An 18,854-nucleotide genomic window follows, 5' to 3' on the forward strand; every position below is an offset into this window, starting at 1 on the left:
ATTTTATTTATTTAAATTATTGCATTGATTGGTGATTGAATTTATTATTTTGTACTGATTTGGTTATTTTATTGATTTGATTAATAGATGATAAGTTGAGTCGATTGATTAATAATTGCTTTTTATTGATTTAAATTAATGTATTGATTGATGATTTATTTGATTATTTTGGTTAATTTGATTTGATTGATTGATTGTTTGATGGATTGATCGATTGATTGATTTGTTCAAGTTCCCTCCCCCCGAACTAATAGGCTTAGATATATAGACTTGTTAAAATCTAAAAACACAAGAGAGTCATTCAAGGTGCAAGCGTCAAGGAATATAAAGAAATGTTAGAAAGGGAGAATCTGTTGTCATTGCTCTTACATTGTGGTAGATATTGTTGCTGTAGAGTTAAGGTGGAGTTAATAGTAGCCCCATCCCAGTCAGGCTTAGTGACATCATCAACAACAATAGACTTGTACGAGTCATTTCATTAATACATTACACCTCTCAAATTTGTTTTCTGTATCTATAGGCACATGGCTGACTTGATAAAAAAACGAGACAACTTCAGGCTTCTAATGGAGGTAAAAGTTTATGTCTAGTTTTGTTTCTATATTTCTAGTCTATGAATACGAGTCTTGGTTTCGGCAGTCCTTGAAAATGTTGTGACTTATAGTCGAGCAGGCAATACAAAGTTCAAAAAAGAATATTTTAATATTAAGAATATATTTGCTTGTTTTCTTTTTCTTTAGCCACAATGCACCAATGTTACATTCTGGTATGTACCACCAAGCCTGCAATCCATCCCTGAAGGACCCGAGTTCTGGGAGAAACTTGCCAAGGTGAGATTGCTCATTATTTCCCATGAGACACAAATATTATGTGCTTGTTAAAATCATTAATTCTCTCTTGGAGTCGAGCTGTGTAATAGTCGACAGCAACTCTTTTTGAAAGTTTCATTTTGACTATTGTTTTGTTCGTTTGTTGAGTAGGCTATTCACAGGTTTTATCACAGTATAATTTGGTCATTTATTATTATTGTATATTTTGTGTATTATGTAAATTGTATTTTTACTCAATTTTTTTTAAAAATACATATAAGTATTTATCTTTTTACTTACATTCATATATGTTTGAGTCAAACAAATCCTAATGACAAGAACTGAATTAAAATATTTCCCATTGTGTTACTACAGGTGGCGCCCATCATCAAGGAACGTATGATGAAGAATGGTACCATGATGATTGGTTACCAGCCGTTAGGGGACCATGTGAACTTTATCCGTATGGTGTACGCCAATCATGCGACGACCACACAAGATGTGGATTGGATCGTTGACGAGATTGAGAGGCTTGGTCATGATATCGTCATTGCAGATTGATAACTGCTTCTTCTTGTTGCCAAAGTGACAACAACAAAATCAGCCATTTTATTATTATTTTTTTATTTATGAATTGAATGCCATCTAATTAAGCTGTGTATATTGCTCATCAACACATTTGGTTGGTTAAGTTGATTATTTCAGAGGTAAGTTGTTTATACGGCTATGGAAAGGAGAAATAAAATTGTTTTAATTTAAGTCTGAAAGCTTACTAAATATGAGGTTCAAATTGGATCTAGGTACCGAGTGGCAAACCTTCTACAGTATTTCTATAAATGCAAAAGTATTTCCAAGTCCAAAATATCATTTTTCAGTATTCTTTTATTAATTGTTGGTGTGGTTCTGTTCTGTATCAATTATATGTGACCCCCACTGATCTTAAACAATTGTTTAAAGGAACACGTTGCCTTGGATCGGACGAGTTGGTCAAAACAAAAGCGTTTGTAACCGTTTTTTATAAAATGCATATGGTTGGAAAGATGTTTTAAAAGTAGAATACAATGATCCACACAAGTTTGCCTCGAAATTGCGTGGTTTTCTTTCTACTGTGCGAACTAACATGGTCGGCCATTTATGGGAGTCAAAATGTTGACCCCCCATAAATGGCCGACGTGTTAGTCGACGAGGTAAAAGGAAAACCACGCAATTTCGAGGCATGTTTGTGTGGATCATTGTATTCTACTTTTACAACATCTTTCTACCCATATGCATTTTATAAAAAACGGTTACAAACGCTTTTCAAAGACCAACTCGACCGATCCAAGGCAACGTGTTCCTTTAAGCCTCTTCGTCACTCTTGTATTCTTTTAACTGTGCTGTTTTTAGATTGGTGTATGATAATGTAACAAAATGTTAAAATTCAAAACAATTCAAATTGTAAAACTAAATTGGGTGTAACAAAAACTATTTTTGTACATAACAGAGTGTTTTATTTGGATTGCATTATTTGATGGAAGGCACCACCTCTTGTAAATGTGGGAGTAAGAGTTGAATAAAGTCTGGTACAATGACTTGTTTAGTCACAACTTACTGCTTAAATTTGAATTCCTCAGACTATAGAGACAGTTGCTATGTCAAATGGTTTGGGACAAGCTTTTGTAGAGTAACCTGCAGATGAGCAAACCCTCTAGTACCATTGTGGCATACACATTCATTCAGAATTTTGTATGGGTGTTCACCGTCTCTTACGTAACTTCGCAGAAGATTGCCCCAAATCATGCGACATAGCAACCGTCTTGATAGTCTGAGGTATTCGGTACAAGTGATTAAGCTCATCATTGTACCAAACTTAATCAAAAATAGCTTATTGGCTGCAAGGTGTATTTTCAATCTAGTTCTTTTTGAGGTAGGGTCATTGTTTAATTGTTGTCAGCATCAAGCGGATGTATTGGCCAAACCATCAAGACAGATGCAATAAGCCTTTTTGAGGTATGGCGGACGTGAAAGGAGTGTGCTGTTTGGTTTGGGTGTATACACACAAATTAACCCAAACCTTATAGTGTTATAACACTGTGTCCGCCATATCTCAAAAAGGCTTATAGAAGTCACCTGTAGTAGTTTAAGCTGAATACAGTGTCTACTTGTTGAGAAAACTGCAATTTTTTAAAGTGTATTTCAGGCATGGTATTTAGTTCTTGGAAAGAAGTAGGAAATTTTGAGATGTAAAGGAATGACCTTCATGTAACACATGCTGAAGGCTTTAATAGACTTTTCAGGCTATTTAATCACAAATTTTCTGATTTTTTCCCATGGAAAAAAAATTCAGAAATTATACGTAAGTAGGAAGATATCATGCCTGGGAGTTAGAAAAAGTTTTGGAAAATTTGAAACAACTTTATCACAAGTGCGAAATCATTAGAGCGCATAATTCTGATCTTTGTGATCAGAGTGAGAGTTCAAATTCTGTTTAAGACACTTGTATCATTAAGCAAGACACTAGGTTAGAATTTCTTCTCATCCTGGTGAGTAAAACACATCTCTTTATAAGCAAATAAATAACTCAGCGCTGTTCAACACTGTGTGGTCCAGTGGTGAGACTGCATGACTTGCAATTACAAGGTTGTGGGTTCAAATCCTACCAAGCTAACCGCTGATTTCACAAATGACTAGAATAAGTGTCGTTGTTTAGTTACTGAATCACAATTTCTTGATTTGTACGATTCATAATTATAGACATTAATCAAATGTTTAAAGGTATAAGCGCTTTAGATAATTTATTCCTGTCCAGACTATTATTCAGATTTTTTAAATTTTTTAATTTGTTCAAAATAACTTACTCAGAAGAGGTGCCAATCATAGGACAAGCAACTCAAGAATATGGATGTAAAGTTTGTTAAATTGAATGTCTTATAAATTATAAAGTGTTTTTAAGAAGAGTTTCATTTTTACAAATGCAAAGATACAGTAATTAAATAGCTGCAGAATTATAGTCCTTAAAATAAAACAAGTTATTTTCAGCAATTATTATATAAACTGTAACTCAAAATCATGAAAGTGTAAAATTCAGATTTATATCACAACCAAAGGTTACAAATTAGTTAACAAGAAATGCAATAAAAAACATAATTGTAAGTTGGCTCATGTTTTGTTTATTAATGATACTTTGTTTTCAGGTTCCTTGCTCTGTGGTTTTGAGGAATCGGGCAGATGAATTAGCAATGCGAGACTTTAAATCAATAGAGGGCGGGCCACTCACCTGTACCTGTCTATTGTTCTTGCTTGTCATTGAGAACAAAAGAAAAAGACTTGTGAGTGTGGGGCCCTCTATTGTTTCAAAAATCTCCTGTACATGCACAACTGTTTCAAGATAGAAACGAGTGTGGAGTTTTGATCAATTTGTTTCTGCTTTATTAGTTAGGTTTCCTTTCACAATGGAAATGCAAAAATGTCAGACTAATTTTAGACTTTTTGTTTCTTTTTCATTGTTCATCCCTGCTTCTTCCAACTGCATTCTACCTCTCTCTTTTCACTTCTTTCTACAAGTACTTAAACTGCTTCTGTTATGCTGAAAATCTGTATGGGAGTGTTGCTATTTAGCCTTTGAGAAAGGCGGCTATGGTCAAAATGTTAGGTAATAGACATTTGCTTTTTAAACGCGTCTCTTAATATTCATGCGTGACATCATAATCCTTACCCAAAATGAGGCTATAGGCTGGGTACTCCTCGACTTTATTCACAATAAAATATAAACTTCAGTTTTAAGAAATAGGTAATCATCATTTCAAATCTAAAATACTGTTGTAAAAAATATGTCCTTTAATGGTTGACTAAATGGTTATAATTTCAAGAAATGTTAAAACTTGCATTGTTTGAAATAATTGACTCAATTTTAGTTAAATACAATATTAAGAATTACATTGTGTGTTCCTTACAGCACACAAATCTTCCCGTAAAAAAAAAAAAACCTACATGACACAAAAAAATGTTTAATAATAATAATAATAATAAGACTTGTAATGCGCACATATCCACCCTGCTGGGTGTTCAAGGCGCAGTAAAACCAAAAACAAAACAAAAACAAATCACAACACAAAGAAAAACAGACACAACAAAATTAGTCATTGAAAACCTGTGACATTAGATAAGTTTTGAAAAGAGACTTGAATTTTGCAGTACAAACACAAGATCGAAGATTAAGTGGTAGAGAGTTCCAGATGCGTGGCGCAGCTGAAGAAAAAGACCTGTCACCCCATGAGTGTCGAGACTTGGGTTCAATGAGGAGAAGCATAGAACTTGATCGAAGATTCCTTGATGGTGTGTAAACGTGAAGCAGTTCAGAAATATAGTGGGGAGCTTTGCCATTAAGAGCTTTGTGGACAATGAGCATCAGCTTGAAGATGATTCGTTGAGAGATAGGCAGCCAGTGTAGTTGTTTCAGAATGGGGGTGATAGAACAGGATTTTCTAGTCAGTGTCACAATGCGGGCAGCAGTATTTTGGAGCCGTTGAAGTCGGGAAATCTGGTTGTTAGGAAGACTGTAGAGAAGAGCATTGCCGTTGTCAAGACGAGAAGTAACAAATGCGTGAATGACCTTTTCAGTGGCACTTTTGTCCAAGTACTTGCGAATCTTACCTATATTCCTGATGTGATATGATGATAAACGAACAATGTTGTTGATGTGTGGCTGAAGTGTCATCGATGAATCAAAAATAACCCCTAAGTTCCGAGCTTTCAGCGAGGGAGCTATCCGAGCATCACCGATGGAGATGTATGTTTTTCATCATTCAGCTGAACAATTGTAAAAGAAGCTTGGGAAAATCATCATACACCTGAGACCTGAGATAATTAAGCTATTTACTATATTTATAAGGAATGATAAAAATTTGACTGCATTCAAACTTGTCCCCCAAAAAACTGGTAAAAATGCTGTACTTTTCTCCACATAAAATAAGTTGGGATCTCTGACCTACTTCTCAAGCACTGAGGATACTAATGTACATTCGGTTTGTGGTAACACCGTGTATATATCTACACTAGAGTGTCGTGGCCGAGTGGTTAAGAGCATCGAATTCAAGTTCTGGTGCTAAGTCACCGGAGTGTGGGTTGGAATCCCGGTCGATACTTTACTATAATTGCTTCTCTTCACCCAGGGGTATAAATGGGTACCTGCGAGGGTAGAGATTGATATTGTGAATGAAAAGCTTTCGGAGCGCCACAGCAGCTCGGGGCTGTATACTCCCAAATGGGAACTGAGAAAGATTAAAGGGATGTTTATTGGCTCAATGACCAGGGGACTAATGTAAAGCGCATTGATACGGTTTATTGTGAAATGCACTATATAAGAACTGGTTATTATTATTATTATTACACATCGAATAACCATTGATACCTCACCGTGCAATGCCTAAAAACCCACATACTGAAGATGCTGTTCCTAAAATCTCTTTGGAATCTTTAACTCCAGGGGTTACCAAAAGGTGGAAATGCCATCATTTCAACGTACCTCCTTAATTTGGTTCCTAGTCTCAGACTTTTTGTCAGCAATCACTCCAACCCCCGTTTTATCAAAGCTTTGATAAAAAAAAACATGGCCATTGCTTTGGTGCCAACAAGAGACTGGAAAGGTCATGAACCCTGTGGTCACAGTACGCTTTATTGGTAACCGAATACTCTGTTTCGTTAGTGTTCATAACCACCCCCAGAATGTGAACAAACTATGCCTTACATTTTAGTATTGTGTTTCTAGATATTGCGAGGGTGGACATCAGGAAAAAAAACGAATACAGTTATTTTAAAAAGTGCGTAACCGTGCGATTAATAACGGTAGTGACGCCCTGAAATTAGTTAAAGTTATTTCAAAATCGAAAAACCTGTTGCCGTTTTGTTTAAAATTACAGTTTAGTTTTCATAACGCACACTTGATAGAAGACTACACAGACATGTGTCACTACCTCTTAACTCTTCCCATCGTGTTCTAGGAAAAAAGCGGATCGAACCTTCAACCCATTTATCTCATTTTTTCTTTGGAGTTGAGGGCAGTGTTCCCATGTACTTGCTGATTATGGATAGCATCACTTCATCAGCTCCGCCGCCTATCGAAAGAAGCCTGTTTAGAAAACAAACACAATTTTAAAGTTAATTAGGTTGTCATGGTTGAGTGGTTCAGAGTATTGAATTCAAGTTTAAACCCCAGGTCGTAACACGTGTGTTCTTGAGCAAGATACTTAACTTTAACTGCTTCTCATCACCAAGGGGTATAAATGGGTACCTGCAAGGGTACAGGTTGATATTGCATTTGAAAAAGCCTTTAGAGCGTCTTGGCAGCCGGGGTTTGTATACTCCCCAGGGAGCACTGGGTTTGCTTATCTGGAGGTTGCTATACAAAAGCTTGCCCCAAACCATTGGACATAACAACGTCTCTACAGTCTGAGGAATTTAAATTTAGGCAGTACATCTTGTGACTAAGCAAGTCATTGTACCAGACATTAAAATCGCACAAATGGTTTATTTGAGGTTGAAGTTCTGTAACAGACTACTCCTAGTATTTGTGAGCTGAACTACCATGCATGTCACTGTCATATAAAACTTGAGCCAAAAATGGCGGCGCCCCCGAGTGCATTTTGGCGACCCCAACCAGAAACATTGGTCATCGGTTGCGTGTTTGGTTGAGCGCGGTGACGATGCTGTTCACACCAATCAGTAACCAACTTGGGGAGTCGGTTGGGCTTTGGTTGGGGTCGCAAAAACTCACTCCAGGGCGTGCTATGCAACGTCACCAAACAACCACAATAGACTTGTGCATATCCTCCAACAATACAAATCAATATTTGGTCCTTGGAAAATAGTTAACAAGTACAAGGGCTGACTTTCATGTACATAGCCTGTCATAAAATGTTCAGGCCTTTATTGATAACATTTTTTCAAAAACCAAAAAAATCAGGAAAAAAAACTGAAGTAGGAAGAACATCTCCTGACAAAGATTAGAGCAAGCTAGTCGCAACGTTGAGACCAATTTTAGAACTGACTCCACGCCAGTACAGTTAATTAAGATCGTATAAGCTTAAGTAGCAGTCCCAGCCTATTTTCTATACCTTCCACCCGGGTAATAGTTAATAAGCAGGACACTTCTTTCCAGAATTGAGAAGTCTCCCGAACACCCGAACAATCTACTCCGCGGTAGTAGAATAAAGAAAGACACTTTTTAAGAACAAACTCTACCTGGTAAGTAGATACACACGGTGTTACGGCAAACCAAATATATACATGTATAAGAATACCCTGCCTGAATCCGTGACAAGTTCGTACCTGAAATCCCTGTAGAATCTACTGACTAAGACTTCACTAGTGAAGCCCATACCTCCCCAGTATTGCAAACAGGAATCAGTGACTTCTCTACTGAGTCGACCTGCCTTCAATTTAGCCATTGAGGCCAACTTGGTTACATCTTTGCCCTGGGTGTAAAGATCTTTAAAATGACACAAAGAAAAGAGAGATGTTATAAATATTTATACGGGTATTAAGGAATGCTCCAAAGGTTGACTTTCCAAACTCTTTCAGAGTGAGAATAACATCTCCGAAAAGGCAGCTACGGCTACAGCAGGGAAACTACTTTAAACTACTGAGTTATACAGTGCTAACACACATCGGTGTATATGGGTAAAAACCAAAATTAATATTCCTTATCCCGTTGCAAATTTAACATCTATTAAATCGTTTGCAGTACCTGCTCTTAGTCTAGAGTAAGTCGCTCTTACTCTAGAATCCAAATTAGACTCGCCAAGGGCAGCATAATAACCATAGAGTTATATATAAGAACTAGAGGGCGCACTGGTGATGCTGCTTGCACAAACGCGACGGGACCTCAAGGAGACACGCGCGCCATTTTGTACGCGCATTGAATACGAAGTACACGTTGGAGTTTGTGTTTATTGAACGCTACGCGATGCTGTTTTGTCAACTTACAAAATGGCCGCACAAACACCTGCTGTGAGATGCCTGTTTTTTCAATTTAGTAAATGGCCGCCTCCGTGCATACCGGGGCGCATATTTAGGCCAGTGCGCCCTCTAGTTCTTATATATAACTCTATGATAATAACAAACTTTATACTCACTGATAATTCTATAGACTAGAGATCTCAGCAACTCCACCTCAGTAAGAAGCTCAGCAAGACGATAATGAACCACTTGATTCTCCAAGACAGACTTGCCAAAGGCCTTTCTCTGTCTGGTGTAATTGATGGTATCGGTGATTATATTCTCCAGTGGTACTAGCACTGTAAATGAACATTGGGGAAAACGGTTGAGTGACATCAAGTTATCCTTGTAAGTTTGTCTTAATCAAATGACATTTAAATTGTGTGCCTTAACATGTTAAGAAATTAGAAGAACACTGTTAAGAATTAAGTGTAAAATATGTAAACTTTATCACTCTCCCTTTTGCATGAATTGGAAGATGTAGGGGCCCCCTTGTAACATTTATCTAATAACGTGTTTCATGGTCGAGAGGTCTAGCTCACCAGATTTGAGCTCTGGTGTTGTCAGCAGCAGAAAGGGGGTTCGAATCCCGTCATGACACTTGTGCCCTCAAGCAAGGCACTTAACAGTAAACTGCTTCATAAAAAGTTGGGAAGGCAGTGCATTCTGCTCTACCAGCCAGGCTCCTAGTGGATGCTACACATGCCTACATCCTTATGGACTGTGAATGTGGTAACCCTGTTTCAGCCCCAGGAGTAGGTGGCAACGGGCCCTTGGTGACACTTGATTTGGGTCAACAGCCCAAATCAGTTAAGTGCAGCCTTCACCTTGAAATGGCCTTCCAGCTTTGTGTAACGGGCAAGATCTCATAAATGTTTTGGTTTAATAAACCGCTTTTTATGAAAAACAGCACCCATCCCAGCTTCTGTCCCTCGGCAAAAGACTCTCTGAATCTTCTCCTTAATATATCTATCAATAATATCTAGTTTCCCCATAGCCAACCAAATAGTTCCCTACCTCCTGCAGCTGCCCACATTCTCTCTTCTTGAAACTGAAGCATCTGATAGGTGAATCCCAAACCCTCCTGACCAATCAGATTCTTCTGTGGTACTCGAACATCTTCAAAGAATAGCTGAGCCGTATCTGAACACCACATGCCGAGTTTGTCGATCTTTTTGGCTCTTACAACACCTGGGGAAAAAAAGAGCATAGGAATTTTGAGGGGCGCACAAAACAATTCCAAACTTCATTACGCAGTGTTAAGCTAGGTGAAGGTAATCCAAAAATAATCATCACCTGAGTCAAGATGGAGCAGTATCAGAATGAGCAGGCCTTATACTCCATGGAGGAAACGAAGGCGATTTCCTCCATGTCCCCTGGTCATTGCCTTGGTGCCCTTGAAATGCTGCAGTAGAGTGAAGGTGGTGTAAACAGGCCTGATACTTCATGGAGGCAACAAAGGCGATTGCCTCCATGCCCCCTGGTCATTGCCTTGGTGCCCTTGAAATGCTACAGTAGAACAGTTTACAAGTTCCTCACAGGAACTTTAGTGCCCTTGCCCTTTCAACTAAGCATATAGGCCTGAATGAGTCTTTCAAAAACACTTGACACAAACCTTACTGTATCTTCGACGACATTTGAAACTAAAGGAGAGAAAGACCTTGTCTTACCTTTGGTGTCCATAGGGACGCAAATCAGAGATTTATTCTGATGTGATGATCCACCACTTGTATTTGCAAGGAGACAGCACCAGTCTGCTTTAATCCCATTGGTTATCCACATCTTACCACCATTAATGATGTAGTCTCCACCCTGTTTCTCCGCTTTGGTCTGTATGCCTAAGAATGAAAAAAAGTACAAAACTTTAAATATATTTGTGTAAACAGTCTTTCCGTCAATCAGTGTAAATGGCAAGAAGGTTTCCAAAAAATTACTGATATCTGAACCAAGTCTTTTTTTCTATGTTGGTACGAGCAAGTTTAAGGATACTTCATAAAAAGTGAACTTAATCACTGTAACGTGCAAGTCTGAGGAAACCCGTCAACAAGGGTGCTTGCAATGTGAATGCTGTGATGATTTAAGGAATTAAATTGATGACCCACTGACCAAGGGTTATAAAGTACGAGCGCCATGGATGTCACTGAGTGACCGATTTGAGCGCTGTATAAGAAGCCAATTTAGTTATTGTTTTCTACAAAGATAAACTCTGTCTTACTTGCCACGTCCGATCCTGATCCAGTTTCACTGACTCCCAAGCAAGCAACGACATCGCCAGCAATCGATGGCGCTAAGAACTCTCGCTTCAACTCATCACTTCCAAATCTAGCAAATCATTTCAGAATAAACAAAGGAGTCAATTTCATTTTGTCATTAAGGATTATCTCTGACAAGAGTTGTGAATGGAACATTAAAAAAGGAGTTTTAAGCTTTTGATTTTATATGTTTAATCCAGGATTGGTAGAGCTTACAAAATAGTCGCAAACAGAGTTTATATTTTGTGATTGACTATACAAAGGAGAAAATAGCGAAAACCTACGCACAATTTACACCATGTAAAAACATTGTCCTTTATTATGGTTGTGCGCCAATTGAAATAATCTTTTTTTCTTTTAAAGGCAGTGGACACTATTGGTAATTACTCAAAATAATTATTATCATAAAACCTTTCTTGGTGACAAGTACTGTGGAGAGGTTGATGGTATAAAACATTGTGAGAAACAGCTCCCTCTGAAGTGCCATAGTTTTTGAGAAAGAAGTAATTTTCCACGAATTTGATTTCGAGACCTCATATTTATAACTTGAGGTCTCAAAATCAACCATCTAAACGCACACAACTTTGTGTGACATTGGTGTGTTTTCTTCCATTATTATCTCGCAAGTTCGATGACCGATTGAGCTCAAATTTTCACAGGTTAGTTATGTTATGCATATGTTGAGATACACCAAATGTGAAGGCTAGTCTTTGACAATTACCAATAGTGTCCACTGCCTTTAAGCTTTCTAGAATGAGTTCATTTCAAAGGGAAATATTTCACAAAAACAGTTCTAGTGTGAACTTTATAAGCCTTTAAAAGCATAGCTTGAAGACTAAAATTAAACATTGATGTTGTTATCCTTATATACCTTGAATTTCTAACAAAAACATTTTCAGTCAAATACCTAAATAAAGAGATTTTAAGACTGATTTATCCCTTAATGGTGTTTGAAGCTTTGCATGGTGTGGTGAGTAGGAGTATCTATAAATATAAATATGAATACAACCGGGTACAACCATGAGTAATATCTCTTTTGAAGGAGTGTTGGCTCTGAAAGAGACACCGGCTCTTTTCAGAGCCACCACTCCTTCAAAAGAGATTTTACTCACGGTTGTACTCGCAAGATAACTATTATTAACTTTTGGTTTTGGCTCTGTATACTCAGGACTTTCCAGAGTCCTGTGAAAAAAATCACAGGCATTTTACTCGGGTGGGATTCGAACCCACAACCTTTGCAATTCTAGAGCAGTGTCATACCAACTAGACCACCGAGATTGCCCAGTAGCTAGAGGCAGTTCGAATCTTATGATAACTATTCATATATTTATATTTATAGTTACTCTTATTTATCCTTGATGACCTTTCTTGATGTCATACCTAGCCAATGCTGGTGTTGACATATCGGACTGAACTCCAATTGCCATTGGAATACCTCCGCAGTGAATACTTCCTAATTCTTCAGCCATGGCCATGTTGTAACTAAAATCCAAACCGGCTCCTCCATACTCTGCCATAGAAGAAAACAAATAACATTAATAATAATAAAATAACGAAAACTTATATAGCGCCAAAGTCCGCCTAAAACACGCTCAAGGCGCTTAAAACTCGAAGTCCCTTAAAACTTGCGTATTTGATGCAAGAAATTAGAGAATCATGCAAGAAATTAAACAATCATTGAGAAACAACAAAACGATTATCATCAAGCATGATAGATATATAGATTTCCAGTCTAAGGAGGAAAACATTTGCACACATGGAAGGTTTCATCTCTTGCAAATTATAACTTTTTGTCATATCATTTCTTTTTTTGGCAAAAAAGAAATGACATGTAAGTAAACAATAAGACCCAGTGACTGGGGCACTGTTCTTTTGTTCTCGAAATTTTGAAATCTGAATTGCAGAATGGGTCTGGTTCTTGACAATGTTAAGCAATGAGCAGTTGATCTTATTACCTGTTGGTTTGTTAAGACCCAAGAATCCAGCATCTCCTAGCTTCTTGAAGACTTCATGAGACGGGAACTGTCTCTCTTCTTCCCACTGGTCGACATAGGGATTAATCTCCTTTTCGATTAACTAAATAAAAAAACATAAAACAAACACAAACTAGATGAAATTTACTGATCGTTATGATTTATCAATAAAAGACAATTACAAAATTTGTTTTAAATTAAAATAGTTGTTTTGGTAATTTTTTTTAACTGCATTGTCAACTTATTATATTACAGTTAGAATAGGACTATGATTTTATGAGGTTCAGCATCTTCGTTCCACTATCGAGTTCCACTATCGAGTACTGTGGAGACCTCCCTCGTGTCATATTATAGATAGTTCCAACTTCCAGCCTGCTTTAAAAAAAAGCTAGCTAGTACAGTAAAGTATTCACAGAGGACAACTTTTGGTGGTATCCTGCCACCACTTTTTACAAATTTTTATAAAAAAGGGAATAAATTTGAGTTGTAACCAGAATCAAAATAATAAGTAAATTAATATATTAAAAGGGAGCCTCGGAGCTAGGATATTAAGGGAGCCTGTTTATATTTTTTCAGTCTTATTAATGACTCATAGTCATATTCATAACGAATGAAAAAGTGGTGGCAGAAGACGGACACTTTTTTCCAGTATGAAACAAAAATTAAAACCTGACCCTTATATCCACACCACGGTCCAATCTTAGGATAACTTTCCGTATGGCGCCACCACTTTTTCACTCATTTTTACAAAAAGGGATATATCAGTCAGGTAAATTAGATACTATATTATTTTATTTCGAATGAAAAAGTGGTGGCGCCATACGGAAACTTTTCCTTTCCTCTTTACAATTGCGTGCAGCAGAGTGTGACGGATCAGACAAGACAAACAAAACTTTAAAACCAAGTTGCACAGTGACCGATACAGTGACCATCATCCATGGTCACTGTATCGGTCACTGTCCATTGGAGGTGCACTCGATCGCCTCGACTCGCAAAACCCTCCACGATCATGTTTTGTTTACCTTGTTAAGAGACCGTTTTAATTCGATGTGTTGTTCAGTAAAAACAGATTCATTACTGGGTTCTTCAGACGGTTGAACTCCCGATAAATTCCGAATCCCAACTCGTGAAAAACGAGTGAAGTCCGTTGTAAACAACCGACCACATCGGTGGCAATTTCTCAGTGCACTGGACATCGCCATTTTGTTTTATTGTGTAATTTATAAAGGGCGCCACCACTTTTTAATCAGTCCGTGTGTGGTCAGTATCTTGCCCCTTGTGATGTGTGGCGATTGATTGACGGTCTTGTTCAGGCAGTGATAGAACCTTCCTTATTGCTGATTCGAGGATTAACCAGACTAACGTATTTGTAAACATCACCACACGGATGAAGACGCGTGCCAGCCAGCAGCCAGAAGCGCGCCATCCAACTTGTCTCCAGTTTATCTGAAGTGGTCTTGTGACAAGTCGGTGCTTAGCTAAATAAGATGTCTTACAATGTCCTCTTTTTCTTGTGACAAAAAATGTAAATCGCTACGTCATTTGCTATCGTTACGGTGGTAAGAAAGTGCACTTTAACTGCCAACCGGGTTCGAGTGAGGCATTTTGGATTATTTGCTTCTTTTTCGTGGATACTAGTGCCACAACATCTCACTTCTGTATTCCAGTCGTATCCTTGGCAACGCCTTATTTCAATGTGTGGATGTGACAGGAGCTAGCTACAAAAAAATAAGACGGAACTAAAACAGAGGACTGAAATATCACCATGGCCGAACAAAGTGATAGAATCCACAAGGCGCTTATTGCAGTCAACTGTTTGTATGTGGTAAGAAACAAAACGCATTTTTTTTGTAATTTTCTAGTCTCAGGGCCATATGTATTCCCGATTGTGTTAATCTGAGACAAATTCTGAAGGATGCTGATTTATGATAATAAGATGACGAATCAGCAGGGTGCATCGATGGGGCGTCCTTGGCCTCACACAAGGTCTTAAGACCTTTGTTTACCAATATAGGCCTAAAATCGCATAGAATGCATATGATTTTAACCTTTTTTAAAGATTATTTTGTGAGTTCTTAAAAATGCCCGCGAACTCCCCAGTGATACCTTATTTTATCAGTGTTTTAATTAATATCAAATTGAGATTTAGGCCTCCTCGCACACATTCTGTGTGGACCTTTGTTTACCAATCAACTTGAATAATAAGTGCATTTTTTTAACCTTTTTAAAAGATTATTTTGTGAGTTTTTAAAAATGCCCGTGAACTCCCCAGGGGTACCTTTTCAATGATAACCCGCTTGTGTTTCGATGAATATTGAACTAAGATGATTCAATAAATAAATAAATACTAAAATGGCTTGTAGTTAGCACCAGTACAAAAGCTCAATGTAGAAATAGGAGTTGGCTTATTGGGTTCCACTGTGGAGATTGATGGTTTTTTTTGCTGATGGGATTTAGCGTAGATGGTGGGTTTGTGGTGAGGGAAAAAATGAGTGGTATGATGATGGTGATTTTAGATCATGGTGATATGGTGATAGCTGACAGTGTCCATGGTGATCATAAAAGAATTGGTAACCATGGTTGGAGTGGTGATATGGTGCTGAGTGGTGATTGGATGTGGAGTGGTGAAGTGAAGGGTGGTGCATGGGAGTGGTTATGGGTGATCATGGTGGTGATGAGGATTTGATTTGGAATGGTGAGTGGTGATGGGTGGTTATGGGGTGGTTGTTACCATGGTGATTGTAGGGGCAATTATGGGCAACTAGTAATGAGATTTGGTAAGTGGTGAGTTGTGTGTTTGGGATTATGGCTATGACCATGTGATGATTTGAGATGGTGAATGGTGAGGAGTGAGGATGGTGATTATGTGATTGAACTGTGATTAAATTATTTGATTTGATAATGAATCATGGTAATGGTTATAAGGTAGTACGAAGATTTCTTTTAATAGTGATAAATGGTGAGTGTGACTGTGGCTGAGATCTCATGGAGTTTGGTTGAAGTGATGGTTAAACAAGTGGTGAACGCGATGATGGTGAAGTTCAGAGTGGTGATAGCACTTGGTTGGAGGAGTGGTGAATGACGTGAGTGATGGTGGTGAGATTATGCAGCACACACTCTTGTGGCAGAGTTTATTGTGGTAATATCGGTAATGGTAATTATTCCTTTATTGAGGAAAATGATGATTTTTTTTTTAATTTACTTGACAATAACATGCTGAATATTCAGTGTGCCATAATTGTGTGCATTTCAAGGTGACGGGTTGACAATAATTTGATAACCAAACACCATTATCAAAATAGATTTTTCATAATGCGAAATTGGGAGAAACAACGAGGTTATTTTTTAAGAGAGTAGACCTCATCACCAGGCACTGCCCAAAGAATCTCAGTAATTAATTATCGTTTAAATCTATGAAGGTATCCAGCTGAAGTCGCTCAAGCATGTTGGATCATTCCATTTATTGAGTGGGGTGAGACAGGTGCCAAATTTCACGGAATTATAATCTCTTAATATTTGGAGAATTATAAAAGCATACAGGGGTTCGTAAATTATTATTATTGTCCAAAACAATTAAAAGTGAGATCGGGGATTGTTGTTAAAAAGTTAGTTTAGTGGTGAGTTGGGTTTATGAGAGACTATGGTTTTACATTTAATATCAATTTGGAAGTTGCAAAATAAATTCAAAGATAAACTTGATTAAAGAATTGTTGGAAATATTTGTTTTTTAAAAACTTGAAGATAGGGTCGACAGATGCCATTTGCAATAATTGTTAAGCAGATCTTCTTAAACATACAAGACTTTGTTGTTTTTCCGGTATTAAACTCTCAAATTCACAAGTTGAGTTGTTCACTGTGCATGCTCACTCTAGCCCCTTATAATCCACAGATCCTTGAAGACGGTGTTTGCTAGCGCCATTCTCTGCATAATAGTCAGTGATATTGATCGATGCAGACACCTGTGTGATTTGTTCTGGCAAATACTCTGCATATTCATGAAGTACTCAGCGCCTGGCTTTCAATCACTCTCAGCGCGTCACTGCTTAGTAATATATCTGGGTTTTTTTTTTAAATACCATTCATTTCTGTATAATCATCATAAAACGCAAATGCATGACCAATAATAATCGTTTATTTTATCAAATTTTCATACAGTAATTTTTTTTATGTTTAGAGATTGGGATACTATGTTAACATATTCATTGAATAGGTTCATTATTGGGCCCTTTTAATTGACCTCTTTATGGGAAATGAAAATGGCGGTTGTGGCGGCTGTAAATTCATTTACGATTATAACATTTTCTTGTTTGAATAGATTTGCCTTTTTTCTATTATGAATAATTAACTTGGTCAGTGATTATTTCGGAGTCAATTGATGGCGACTCGTCATCCAATCAACTTCAAACATCTTATTTTGAAAATTGAACCAAATTTATTCTGTTTGTTTGCATCAATGTACGTCTGAACGAATTGATGTCCTTTATTTGTGATAAATTTCAAATAAATAGTTGAGTACTGCCCAGTCCATAACTTTTTTCCCCCTTTGAAATGTTTCAGTAGAAATTTAAACTTCTTAATGGAGGGGTGCTCTTGACAAAGGAAAACCCTCACCCTTCCAATAATATCAGACCTGGTTAAAGGCAGTGGACACTTTTGGTAATTACTCAAAATAATTTTAAGCATAAAACCTTATTTGGTAACGAGTAATGGGGAACTGTTGATAGTATAAAGTATTGTGAGAAACGGCTCCCTCTGAAGTAACGTAATTTTCGAGAAAGAAGTAATTTTTCCACGAGTTTGATTTCGAGACCTCACAATTTGAATTTGTGGTCACGAAATCAAGCATCTGAAAGCACACAACTTCATAAGATAGGGGTGTTTTTTCTTTCATTATTATCTCGCAACTTCGACGACCAATTGAGCTCAAATTTTCGCAGGTTTGTTATTTTATGCATATGTTGAGATACACCAAGTGAGAAGACTGGTCTTTGACAATTACCAATAGTGTCCAGAAAAGAGAGAATTTAAGCTGAAACATCCTGTTTGACAGCATCTGAAATCAGTAATAAAACAGCAATAAAGACAGCCCTTCTTTCGCAAAAAACCAAGTCAGAATAACCACGAAAAGCTCTAATCGATAGCCCCCAAAATAACTACCTTTGACAAGCCTACAAAATTAAAAACTGTGTATTTCTGCTTTCAATTCCTTTATAACGTAATTGATTTGTTGCCTTTAGTTTGGTCTGAATAAGTCTTTTTTCCTGCAATAATACCTTGATGACCTAACTGCCTAGCCCTGCATTTCGGCGAAATTAATAGATGTCCTTTGATCATATTTACTCTTGGGTAATTTTATCATTATCCCCCCACACACACTCTCCTCCATCCACCCCAACTACTTAAGAAAATTTGTCTCACTTATTAATTTGAGGCAACGGTTGCTAGGCATCAACTGGTGTGTCCAATACAATTACTGACACTTTAGGAAGCAGTGATTTCATCAGAGAACTCATCATCAGAGCAACCTCAGCTGTTTTATCTTCAATGAATGCCGGAGCAAATTACAACAAATCTCTATACGTTTCTTGGGAATAAAGTGCCACCACGCATGACTAATTTGTACATTTTCTCAGAGAGAAGTGATTTGATCGGAACGTGTGGTATATTAGATCGCTTGCATTGGCGCGTTAGTTGTGTATAAGGCCAGGTGAATAAAACAATTTGGGTAGCGTTTGGGAGTCGTAGAAGATGAGAGGGAGAGATTTTTGTTGTTGCAATTATTAGCTGAACCCCAATTAAACAACGAATGGAACTCCATCTTTGAGAGGAGGCCATTTTCATTTTGC

The 18,854-nt window shown here is 37.5% G+C and overlaps 3 protein-coding genes across 5 annotated transcripts in view; 2 read left to right on the forward strand and 1 right to left on the reverse strand.

Moving 5' to 3' along the window:
* LOC139937396 (cysteine sulfinic acid decarboxylase-like) overlaps nucleotides 1–2,499 on the forward strand; it is a 51,957-nt gene extending 49,458 nt beyond the window's left edge. For all 3 annotated transcript variants that reach the window (XM_071932522.1, XM_071932519.1, XM_071932520.1), the window contains exons 12-14: nucleotides 521–572; nucleotides 741–830; nucleotides 1,185–2,499. In XM_071932522.1, coding sequence (XP_071788623.1) covers nucleotides 521–572; nucleotides 741–830; nucleotides 1,185–1,370 — 328 coding nt within the window. In that variant the 3' untranslated portion in view covers nucleotides 1,371–2,499. The remainder of the gene's footprint in view (nucleotides 1–520; nucleotides 573–740; nucleotides 831–1,184) is intronic.
* Nucleotides 2,500–2,644: 145 nt separating this feature from the next.
* LOC139937397 (probable acyl-CoA dehydrogenase 6) lies at nucleotides 2,645–14,207 on the reverse strand. The gene is made up of 9 exons (XM_071932523.1): nucleotides 14,031–14,207; nucleotides 12,991–13,111; nucleotides 12,416–12,545; nucleotides 10,999–11,105; nucleotides 10,454–10,621; nucleotides 9,801–9,974; nucleotides 8,921–9,082; nucleotides 8,115–8,274; nucleotides 2,645–6,915 (listed from the first exon to the last, which is right to left on the reverse strand). Exons 1-9 carry the CDS (start codon nucleotides 14,202–14,204, stop codon nucleotides 6,822–6,824), a joined length of 1,290 nt encoding a protein of 429 aa, XP_071788624.1. The 5' UTR covers nucleotides 14,205–14,207; the 3' UTR covers nucleotides 2,645–6,821.
* Nucleotides 14,208–14,480: 273 nt separating this feature from the next.
* The window catches only part of LOC139937447 (tetraspanin-31-like), a 28,057-nt gene continuing 23,683 nt past the window's right edge, over nucleotides 14,481–18,854 (forward strand). Inside the window, exon 1 of the mRNA XM_071932590.1 lies at nucleotides 14,481–14,833. Within this exon, the coding sequence (XP_071788691.1) occupies nucleotides 14,774–14,833 (60 nt within the window). The 5' untranslated portion in view covers nucleotides 14,481–14,773. The remainder of the gene's footprint in view (nucleotides 14,834–18,854) is intronic.

Source organism: Asterias amurensis, chromosome 5 (assembly GCF_032118995.1).
Source record: "Asterias amurensis chromosome 5, ASM3211899v1".
Classification (NCBI taxonomy): domain Eukaryota; kingdom Metazoa; phylum Echinodermata; class Asteroidea; order Forcipulatida; family Asteriidae; genus Asterias; species Asterias amurensis.